The sequence below is a fragment of the Pan troglodytes genome, chromosome 2, assembly GCF_028858775.2.
Source record: "Pan troglodytes isolate AG18354 chromosome 2, NHGRI_mPanTro3-v2.0_pri, whole genome shotgun sequence".
NCBI lineage: Eukaryota > Metazoa > Chordata > Mammalia > Primates > Hominidae > Pan > Pan troglodytes.
In genome coordinates, this window is record NC_086015.1 from 32,218,165 (window position 1) to 32,230,221 (window position 12,057).

At 40.3% G+C, this 12,057-nt stretch overlaps 1 protein-coding gene across 4 annotated transcripts in view; it reads left to right on the forward strand.

The window, feature by feature from the left end:
* The first annotated feature begins 5,720 nt into the window (after positions 1-5,720).
* CMC1 (C-X9-C motif containing 1) overlaps positions 5,721-12,057 on the forward strand; it is a 78,771-nt gene continuing 72,434 nt past the window's right edge. Inside the window, exon 1 of one of the 4 annotated variants that reach the window (XM_063805534.1) lies at positions 5,721-5,739. Coding sequence is in view for 2 of the 4 variants with exons in the window: in XM_024355230.3 (XP_024210998.1) it covers positions 6,675-6,693 (19 nt within the window). In the remaining 2 variants the exon portion in view is untranslated. Of the gene's footprint in view, positions 5,740-6,447; positions 6,694-12,057 lie in introns of those variants that run through there. The other 3 variants (XM_024355230.3, XM_024355231.3, XM_516338.9) reach the window with 3 other exon arrangements.

Genomic DNA, 12,057 nt, shown 5'->3' on the forward strand with positions numbered 1-12,057 from the left:
AGCTACTTTTGTGGAGAGAGGTTTTACTAAGAGGAGATAAAAAGGAATGTTCTGGATGACTAGAAATGTTCTATATTTTGACAGAACATTATTTTGGGTGGTAGTTCAAAGTGTATAAATATGTAAATGTTCTATATTTTGACAGAGCATTATTTTGGGTGGTAGTTCAAAGTGTATAAATATGTAAATACTCACTTAGCTGCACAAAGATTTGTAGTCTTTACTGTATATAAGTTATATCTCAATTTAAAAAGTTAAGTAAAGTAGGGGAGAAAAATGAGTTTAGCTCTGTGTATTAGGCCATTCTCGCATTGCTCTAAAGAAATACTAAGACTGGATAATTTATACCAAAAAAGAAGTGTAACTGGCTCATAGGTTGGATAGGAAGCATGATGCTGGTATCTGCTTGGCTTCTGGGGAGGCTTCAGGAAACTCATAATCATAGTGGAAGGTGAAGGAGGAGCAGACATGTCACATGGCCAGAGCAGGAGTGGGAGAGAGAGGAGGTGCCACACACTTTTAAACAGATCTCACAAGATCTCATTCACTATCGCAAGGACAATACCAAGAGGATGGTGCTAAAGCATTCATGAGAAATCTGCCCCCATGATCCAATCACCTCCCAACAGGCCCCACCTCAAATATAGGGGATTACATTCAGCATGAGATTTGGGTGAGTACATACATCCAAATTATATCACTCTGTTTAGTTCCAACGGTCCTAGTGAAAACTAGAGACTTTTTCTGCATCAGTTTCAAGTTTTTATATTAACTACAAACTCTTACCCATTTTTCCAGGATAGCCCAAAGAAGTCTTTACAGGTAATTTAATAAACCATTGTATGTAAGTTAATGTAGCAGAAATTGCAGATTACAAGGAGGTTGGTTATGAAAAGTTGATATAGTAATCTGGGACTAAGTTTATAAAGAGTTTTGTGAACGTTGCTAAAAGAAGGGGTTTGAATTTTATTTATATAGGGAACTACTGAGGATTTATGTATGTATGTATGTATGTATGTATGTATGTATGTATTTGTTTCAACTGGCAAGTTAGATAGTATATATTTATAGTGTACATCATGACGTTTAAAATACATACTGTGGAATGACAAAATAAAGTTATTTAACATATGCATTACTCTACATACTTATCTTTTTTTTGTAATGGGAATACTTAAAATTTATTACAGAGTAGCAATTTTCAAATAGACAATATATTGTTACTAACTGAAGTGATCATGATGTACAGTAGATCTCTTGAACTTATCCTTCCTGTCTAATGGAAATTTTCTATTTTTTTAATTAACATTTCCCCAAGGTCCTCAAACCCCTAGCTTCTGGTTACCACCATTTTATTCTCTGTTTCTATAAGTTTGTTTTTTTCACACTGCACATATAAGTAAGATCATGCGGTATTTTTCTTTCTGTGCCGGGCTTATTTCACGGAAGAGTCTTTCAAAATTGAAGGACACATAATGTCCTTCAGGTTCATCCATGTTGTTGCAAATGACAGAATTTCTCTTTTTAGAGCTGAACAGTATTCCATTGTGTATATATACCATGTTTTCTTTATCCATTCGTCTATTGATGGACACTTAGGATGATTCCATGTCTTGGCTATTGTGAATTATGCTGCAATAAAACATGGGAGTGCAGTTATCTCTTCAGCATGTTGCTTTCATATCCTTTGAATATATACCCAGTAGTGGGACTGCTGGATCATATGATAGTTCTGTTCTTAAGTTTCTGGGGAGCCTCCAGACTGTTTTCCATAATGGCTGTACTAATTTACATTCCCACCAGCAGTGTGTAAGTGTTCTCTTTTCTCTATATCGTCATAAATGTTTATTATCTTCCTGTATTTCTGCTATTCTAACAGATCTTAAGTGATATCTCATTGTGGTTTTAATTTGAATTTCCCTGATGATTAATGATGTTGAACATTTTTTCACATACTTATCATTTATATGTCTCCTTTTGAGAAATGCCTATTAATGTCCTTTGCCCATTTTTATATTGGGTTATTTGTTTTCTTGCTATGGAGTTGTTTGAATTCCTTATATATTTTGGATATTAGCTCCTTATCATTTGTATGATTTGCAAATATATTCTCCCATTCCATAGGTTGTCTCTTACTGGGAATTTTATATAAGAAATTTTATAATCATATTTGCTGTTGTGGGTGACATGGAATAGAGAGAATAAGTGGGAGAAAGAAATGCCTAGGAACAGAGAGCCAGTTCAGAACTATTACAATAATATCAGCACAAATGGGCAGACCTTGGACTAGGAGTTATGACTCTGATTGGCAGATGAAATAAAGATATATTAAGGAAGGAGAACTGACTACATGTTTTGATCAATCAGATGTAGAGAAGGGACAGTCAGGAGCTGATTGAAGTGGATAGGTGAACTGAGTCAGATTAAAACAGGCCCTATTAACAGCCAGGAAAACAGGGACAAAGCATTTTATTCTGGTGACAGGCTAACACTAGACAGGTTCTCAGGGCTCTAGTGAAGTGATTTGGGATTCAGAGAATAATTGTAGTCCTTTAAAAAAATTTCAATGCTTTTATCAGTTGAACTGTGTCTCCCAAAATTCTTGTGTTGAAGTCCTAGCCCCCAGCACCTCAGAATGTGACTGCATTTGGAGATACGGTTTTAAAAGAGGTAGTTTAGACAAAATGAGGCCATTAGGATATTCATTAGAGTTGGTCCCAATCCAATATGGCTGATGTCCTTACAAGAAGACATTAGGAGACACAGCCACACAGAGGGAAGACCATGTGAAGACACAGGAGAAGATGCCATGTACAAATCAAGAAGAGAGGCCTCAGGAGAAAGCAACTCTGCTGACATTTTTGATCTCAGACTTCTAACCTGCAATTGTGAGAAAATATTTCTGTTGTTTAAGCTACCCAGACTGTGGCACTTCATTATGACCACCCTAGCAAATAATAGAAATGTCAACATGGACCTAAGTCCTTTTAAACCAGAGAAGGCACAAGCCATGCAAACTGGGTGCTAAATAATACAGCTCAGAAAGTAGGCAGGGCCACCAGGGACCCTTGATTAGTGATCTTCTGGCCAAGAACTACTTCTAAATCCTATCCTCTGGTAGAGATGAGGCGTCTAATATTCTTTCAAGTTTGATTCTTACTGACTCAAATTTGAAATCTCATTGATTTCAAGTTTTATTCTCATCTGTAGCAGAGCCAAGCTGCAGATGAAAAGTCTTTAATTCTGATGCTAAGAAGAGGCAGAAGCAAGCAGGGGCTGACTGATAATCTCAATTTCAAAAAACAACTAGCTGCATATCAACATATAGCATAAAGGAATGTTAGATCCAGTTCAGAATTGACTCAAAAATAATCAAGATATTTGTTTCTACTTGCACATTCCTTTGCCTTCACATACAAAGAGAAATTCACTGTGGTTCAACTACTGTTATTACCCTGCATTACTGCAAATTTCTCTGAACTGATCTTTCTGTTTCATTATCGCCACTGTTAGCCCCCAATAATGAGGATCAAGGCAGATCATTTTAGGCATGAATAGGCACATTGCCATGATTTTCTCATTTGTCTGTATACATTTGCCAAAAAAAGGAATTATCCAGAAATCTTGACTCTTTGTCTTAGTCTCCTAAATCCAATTTCAAAGGATAGATTCTTCCTTTGCAATTACTCTCACATCCATCCTTTTATATATTTTATATATAAAAATATAATAAAATATAATATAACATTTTATTATATTTTATATATTTTATATATAAAATATAATAAAATATTATATTATATTTTATTATATTTTTATATATCCCAGTTGAGGCTCTTTTCATATCTTGCCCAAACCAGTACAATAGCCTCCTTACTTTTCTGCTTGCCTTTTAGCTCTTTCCTCGCTGCCTAAATTCATCCTGCACAAAACTTTTATAAAACACCTTTAGAAAATTTTGACCACAATGCTCTTTTCCTATATATTAACCTTCAACAGATTCTGGTTGCTTATAGTAACACATTCAAACACACCTCTGTCTAGTGTTTAAGGCTGTGGGAATCTGGACTTTTCTAGCCAATGCATAACTGCCCTAGCTTCCCAAATCCTCAAATGCATTGAAGTAGTTTCAAGCATTGCCCACCACATGCCTGCCACACAGCCCCGTGCTTCCTGCCACACAGCCGGGTGCTTGCCACCCCTGTGCTTTTGTTCATATGATTCCATTCCTTAGCCTGCACTCTGCCATGCTCCACCATGCTCCTTCAAGAACAGTTCAAATCCCAGATGCTTTTGCTCTCATTTTTCTCCCAGCATGAGATGCCCTTTTTTCTGTCTACTCATTCTACCCATCTTTCAAGGCCGAGCATAACTTCTAACTTATCTCTGAAGTCTTTCCTAACCATTGCGGCATTCAATCCTTTGAGAAAGGCTTTTGTGGGGTCACCGGTTACCAGACGTTGCCTGAGCTCTAGGGATCACAGCTGGGTAAGACACTGTTCCTAATTTCCAGGATGATGTCCTCTCCTCTTTCCTTGAGCTCCTTTTGCAGTTACTACCCAAAGAATTGCCTATTAATAATGCGATGCCTCAGGAAATTTCTTCTGTTTTTAATTGCCAATTACATTCGCTTAACTTAAAAAATGACTTACCTTCCCTAGGTATAGATTGTAAAGACTCAGTTTCCCCCCAAAGTATCTGGTTTAACATGGGAGTAGAGAGAGATATACTATTATGTATCAGGTATTGGGCTACTGTTTTTGCTAGTGCTTCCCCTGGTGTGATACGTCTAGCAGTTCATTCTATGGGGCACACAAAACCCATGATATTACAGATACTGTTGCTTAGGATAAGGCTAAAGTAAATAGTGCCTATTTAAGTGTTTTTAAAAAGTGTGTTGATTTAAAAACAAATGTTAAATAGTAATGTTTCAAGTAATAGCTATGGCAGAAATGGTAGAAGTGGTCCTTTAAAGTCTTTCAAATGCATTATATGATATCACATTTATTCCTCAGAACAACCTTGTAAATTGGAAACCAAAGTCCAGAAAAATGATAGAACTTACTCAACTCACTAAGATAACAGATCAAACTTTCCTCCGTTACCATAATACCCTTTTGCATATAGAAAGATTTAGTTTAATACTTGAATATGGGTGTCTGACCTGTGTTTTCATACTCCATCTCCTCAAAAAGATTGCTTTAGCTTTCTAAATCAAATCCTTCACCTTCAGAACAATAAAAGAGGCATACCAGAGTCATTTTGGTGTATTTCTCAGCATATTTACAAAATATACAAGGAAAAGGACCTGATTCCCTGGCTGGGTGAGTGAAACGTTAATTCTTCACCTTGGCACCTCAACCTACAGCTGTAATAAGGGCCGTTATGCCCAAATAGGCCCTTAAACGGGAGACCTGCTGAGCAGAGACCCACTTTCCCAGCCCTGCTCAACTGCCTCAGCTTTTCTGCCAACTGACCAGGCGGAAGCAGCAGCAGGGGAGGAGGGACTGCAGGTAGGTGGGGAGGGGATCATTTTGAAAGCCCTGAATCCCTTGCAGGGAAGAAGCAGCTGCTCCTTGTTTTTCTAAACATCTGTCCCATCTGTCCCAGGCCGCACCTCACCCTTTGGTGGCTCGAGCCAGTTAAACGTGAATTTGACAAGGAAGCACTTCTGAAGGCTGGTTTGTGAGTGGAAATGAACCTAAGTGCCACCTAGAAAGTTTCTTCTATTGAGAAGAGGTGAGTAGTGGGTCTTCAGCGGGACGGCTATTACCTTCCTTCATTTTACTCTCACAAAACATACAGCTTTTACTGATAGAGGCAGGATTTGTAACATCACCCAAATCATACTGTACGTCCTGAGGATATTATTTCACAACATAGAGGTACTTCTAGAGCCCACATTTTAACGTCTAGGAGAGCCACAGTTTTTGATTTGAAGGAGAAATAACGATATTGCACGCACCATATCACCTTTATGGTAGAACAAGCTGTGAACAACTAGTGCGTGTGGCGTTTATCACATTTAACAGCGTGTTGCTTTTATTTGTCTCCTCTGCCACACTGCTCCTTGAGAACAGGGACGTTATTTTTATTGTTATTTTCCCCTCGTATTCAGAACCGTGGCTGGAACTTGGCAGGCATGAAATAGACATTTATGAATGAATGAACGTTAACGAAGAAAAGAAAAGGAACTGGATGATTCATTTGGTTCTCCGAAGGCGGGTATGGGGGACGGGGCTCGGACTCTGACCCAGTCACCGAGTGAGGCACAGTCCCAAAGTCCTGCAGGTCCGCCTCCAGTCACGGCCGACCCGGGTCTGCAACTGGTGCACAAGCCTCCTGAAGCGAGGCTGCGCGCGTCCTGCACGGTCCCGCCCCAAAGGCACGCAGACACGCCCCCTTTCCTGTTCATTCCCCCTGCGAAGTCAGTTCCACTCTAGTTACAGGATTGGGGCGGGGCCAGAAGGGCGCAGGCGCAACGGGCGGCGGAAGTAGGAGCCTGGGAAGGAAGAGGGAACGGGTCCTGGCGGTGCTTTGCAAAGGGCCCGCGTTTCTGTTGCGGGAAGCTCCCGGAGGTCGCACGTGCGTCCGAGCCCAAGCCCCTCCCCTCCACTCCCCTTCCTGCGTGCCCCGGAGCCGCCAAGCGGCTACGTTCTTCTCGGCCCGCCGAGATGGCGCTCGACCCCGCAGGTACCGGGGCGGGAAGCGGGGTTTGCCGAGGGGCCTCGCCCCGGGTCTCACGCCGCGGGCCGTGCGGGCTGGAGGCCGACCTGGGAAAGGTGCAGAGCTCTGGGTAGCATTGCTTCCACCAGCGTCTCCTCATACCCGGCGGCGGCTTCGCCCGGTCTTAGGTCATCTTCTCACTTGTTGGGGATTATGGTTATCTGAGGTTGCGTTTGTTGTCTAAAGTATCATCCATTGTGGTTTCCAACTTAACGCGACTAGTCTCTTCATTGTCACCCTCTTTTCGCCCCTTAAGGTCACAGATGCATTTAATGTATGCTGCAGACACTCTGGCCCCAGAAAAATTTGTATATTTGTTCTGGCGCACAGTTTTACATTTCTGTTTGGGAGTTCATGGACCCCGAGTTCATCCTTGTAACCCAACTTAAAAACATATTTCAAAGGATCCATCACTATGGCAGGAGTCAGTTTCTTTGGAAAGGATCTTCAAAATCTTGAATGTTGTTTTAATCTCTTTGCTTCCAGCCACTTCCGTTTGCAGCAATAGTTAACTTCCCCTCGAATTCCCGTCCTTGTGGAAGGTCACCTGCAGTATCTTTGCGTTAGGCTATTTTTGCAAGGGAATAGGTAACATTTTTGGAGGGAATGGTAGTTGGTCTAGTCCATTTCTTTCATTTTATGGATACAAAAAGTCAAAACATTGAGAGGTAAATGGCGTCAAACTTGGGAGATTCAGAAATGGAAAATGCTCTTTCGGAGCCTTCAAGGAGCATGAAAAATATATGTAGCACAGAAATAATGTTTTAATTGAACATGTTATTACCATGCTAAGTGTTCTCTATTATCCAACAATAATATGTGGCATGGTAGGTCCTTTTAGCTCCATTTTACAGATTAGGAAACTGAGGCGAAGAGAAGTTAAGTGACTAGTCCAGCAGGTAGTGGTAGATCAGGGAGTACTCTAATTTGAAGCATAGAGGAGTTCTGGAACATAATGATCATATTCATTTTGGACTAGGTGGTTATGAAGCAGTTAGCAGTTGATCTGGGCTTTGAGGGATGGAATTTCCAGTGGTTGGAGCTGGAGAAGAGGCAGCCCTATGAGCAAAGGTTTAGATAGTAAGGTGCACTGTGCGATGCTTGGTTTCAGGATGACTACCATGATTTGGTTCTTGAGGGTAGAAGGGGTAGAGTGTAAGTGAGGGGTGAGTAAGGAAGGTTCAAGTTTAGGCCCATATAATTTATGGTATCTTTTTTTTTTATTTTACTGAAATGGAGTCTCACTCTGTCGCCCAGGCTGGAGTGCAGTGGCGCTATCTCTGCTCACTGCAACCTCCGCCTACTGGGTTCAAGCAATTCTCCCACCGCAGCCTCCTGAGTAGCTGGGATTACGGGCGCCCGCCACCACGGCCGGCTAATTTTTGTATTTTTAGTAGAGATGAGGTTTCGCCGTGTTCGCCATGCTGGTCTGGAACTCCTAACCTCAAGTGATCTGCCTGACTTGGCCTCCCAAAGTGCTGGGATTACAGGTGTGAGCCACCGCACCCAGCCTAATTATGGTACTTCTGAACTTGAAGTGACCTTTAAAGTAATCTCATACAGATGAGGAGACTGAGAATGAGAGAGGTTAAAGATTTCCATATATCTACACTTTTTGAATTTAGACAAGGAAATTTGGGAAAAAAATCTTCATACTTGCTCTCTTCACTTGCTTACCTTCCAGTTACTCATAAGCCACTCCAATCTTGTGTTGTACCCAAGGCCACACAGCTAGTTGCTGGTAGAGTCAAGTCTGGTTAGAACCTAGGTAATTTCATTTCCAGTCCAGTGCTGTAGACCATGCCACCTTTTGAGTATTGATTAAATAAAGACTTGTTGAGTGTCTGGTATATGTCCCATATTGTTCTGGGCCCTAGGGAACAGTAGTACATAGGACAAACAAAATTCCTGCTCCCAAGAAAGCTTATCTAGTGGTAGAAAAAAACAATTAACACCCCCTTTTTCCCCTACACAGACACGTGCGTGGGCACACACACATACACACACACATTTTTACAGATTGTGATAAACATGAAGAAAATAATGTCATGTGGTAGATGGTGAAGAGATTAGTCAGTGAAGAGGTTTATGAGGAAGTGTCATTTGAATTGGAATCTGAGGGATGAGAGGAAGCTAGGCAGAGTGTACTTGGCCATCAGGTAGCAAATACTTAAAATATTCAACTTGAACGTGGGTCAGAGTGTGGAGGGGATCCATAAGGAAAGATATTGGGAAAGTAGGTAGTCACTAAATGCCTAGATATTGCAGAGGCTGCAAGGCCTCAAAGGCTGGCTGTGATAATAAAGCATTTGGATTTTTTCTAATGGCATCAAATGCCTTTAGAATCTTTTAAAGAGGGCAGTAACATAATTTATGTGTTTATTATCCTCGCTACAGTGGTAGCATGCATTGTAGAGGGGTCAGGTCATAAGTGGAAGAAGGGAGACAGGTTAAGGGATAGGAGCAGTAGTCCGGGCCAAATATGTTTGTATCTTAGCCCAAGATGGTAATAGACAGATGGAAAGAAATACACAGCGTCATGAGGAGAAATTGACAGGACCTGTGGTTGCATTGAATAAGGATGGTGAGAGAAAGGGAGGAAACAGTGTCTGGGCACCGTGGCTCATGCCCTTAATCCCAGTGCTTTGGGAGGCCGAGGCAGGCAGATCGCATGAGCTCAGGAGTTTGAGACCACCCTGGGCAACATGGTGAAAACCCATCTCTACTAAAATACAAAAAATTTAGCCAGGCATGGTGGCACACGCCTGTAGTCCCAGCTACTCGGGAGGCTGAGGAATGAGAATTTGAGCCTGGAAGGCAGCGGTTGCAGTGAGCCGAGGTTGCGCCACTGCACTCCAGCTTGGGCCACAGAGTGAGACTTCGTCTCAAAAAAAAAAAAAAAGGAGGAAATAGGGATAATTCCAGTTTTTTTTACGTCAGCAGCTGGGTGGAAGGTCATGGTCAAATCTAACAATGTGATTATTGGAAACTTCATCAAAGGAAGGAATGGAAGCAATGGAGAGTAAAAAAGTGGAGTCAGCAAGTAGGAAGGTTTTTTTTTTTTCCCTAAATTGTTTTGTCTGTTTAAATTCCAGAATAAAATGTATGGAAGCCAGTTTTTTTTTTTTTTTAATTTCGTGTTTATTTGGTTCATACGTTGAAGCTTAGTTTCACATTTTGATGTTTTACTGCTTTGTACAGCCCACGATGGTATTTGCCCATATTGAGTAAGTGAATAATAGATACACCAATTGAGGTTCATTTAGCAAAATCTGTTTTCCTATTGGTTTATTTTGTATTTTCTGTGATCTTTATAGAAGCTTGATTTTCATTTGGCAGCAACTTTTAATTAACTTTGTAGGGTCTCTGTTTTCCTCAAGAAACTGTGAACCCAGCGAGAAAATGCAGGTTACATGCTTATACATAGTTTTATTTACATTATTTTCCTTTTTTTGTTAATGTAGCAGTAATAACAGCAATCTTTGCTTATTGCCATGTTCCGGACAAATTTTCAGACATGATTATATTCTCAGATGATGGCCCATAGGAACCTGCACCTGATAAATTTGATTTTTCACTTTCTCTATCAACTAAAGTAATTCCTTTCTCCCTTCTTTGACCTTTCCCCTTTTTAGTTAGGTTCTCTTCCCTCTGTCAACATAGATTCATTCTCTACTTATGCAGGATGGGGCATGGCAGCCTAAGGGAAGTTTCCTTAATCAGGTGTGTGTGTGTCCCTGTGTCCTTCTATTGCTGTTTTTTTCCGGGAACCTAATAAAAGGAGGAAGATGGGACAGAGATAGGGCTTAGGGGGTGGAAAGTGGGTTCAAGAATTTCATGACATTCCGTGAGAAGGTGTTTAAGGTATATGTGTCTTGGGAGGATTTAATTATGGATGTTCTTGGAACATTTGGGTTGCAGTACTCCAAGTTGGGGTTCTTTCAGTGGTTCCTGTGGGAATGTAGGTAAATTACCTTTAGGGGTACAGGAACAGTACTAGCCCTTACATTTACTAGAAAATTTTAGTTTTTAAGTTAGACATCTAAACAAACTTGAAGAATCTTTTTTGAGCATTGTATGTTTAATATGTAAAAGGTTGTGGAGTTGATTAGAAAAATTTTTTATTTTTTTTAGTGATGGGGTTTCACCATGTTGCTTAGGCTGCACTTGAACTCCTTGCTCAGGAGCACTTGAACTCCTGGGCTCAAGTAATCTGCCCACCTCGGCCTCCCAAAGTGCTGGGATTATAGGCATAAGCCACCGTGCCTGGCCTATAAGAAAAATTTTGATTTTATTATTGCCGCCATATCGCTAGAGTATCTTCTTAGACATAAATTACATTGGTGGCTCAGAACAAAAAAAAAAAGACCTAACATCTACATTTTGTATATTTATAAATTAAAAGCATATTTGCCATAGAAAATACATTATTTTTGTCTCATCGGATTAACAACTCTCTGATGGTTGCTCTGTGAAATTTGAAAAACACAGGCTTAAGCAAAGACAATAAGAAAGAAGAATTGAGATCAAAGAGGAGTATGTGCCATGGCAGTGGGGTGGGGGTTGGGATTTCAGTTTTGAAGCATGAAATGATCTGTAAACCATTTCAAGGATTTTGAATTTTATACTAAGAACAATGGGAAGACACTGCAAGTTTTTAGGTAACGGAGTGACAAACAGAACTCTCCTTATTTTGTGTTGATCTGACTTTTGTTTAGATCCAGAATAACCTTGATCTCAGCCACATACTGCATACATGATGTGTCTTTCCAGAGTATCCCATCTGGAGGTACATGGGTATCTGTCTCTCGTAGGTGATGTTAATTTTGATTACCCACTCAAGGTTTTGCCCTGTTTTGTTGCCGTATTTTCTCTGTTTTGCAATTTGTAACTAATCTGTGGGAAGGTTAAGACCTTGTAAATATTTGCTTCTCATCAAATATTTCTCTTTGATTTGGGGTCCATTGATTTTTTTTTTTTTTTTTTTTTTTACCTGATTCAGTCTTTCCCATAATGGTTGCAAAATAATGATTTTCTACCTCCAGCACACTCCCTTCACATTTACTAGATGGTTGTTGACATTTTACTGTAAGCAAGAGATTGCTTTGTTTCATTTTCATTGATTTATGAATTTATTATTGGTATTTTTGGTAAGGACTCATGAACTGCTGTATTTTCAATGGTTTGTACTCTGTTAATGTACATAAGTATTTTTTGTGTTCAAATTTCCCCAGATTTGGCCAGAGTTCCCTTTAAGCTAGCTTCTGGATCTTTGTCATATACTCTCACCATTTTTTTGAGCATTTCCTTTTTATTCCCTCACACAAGATA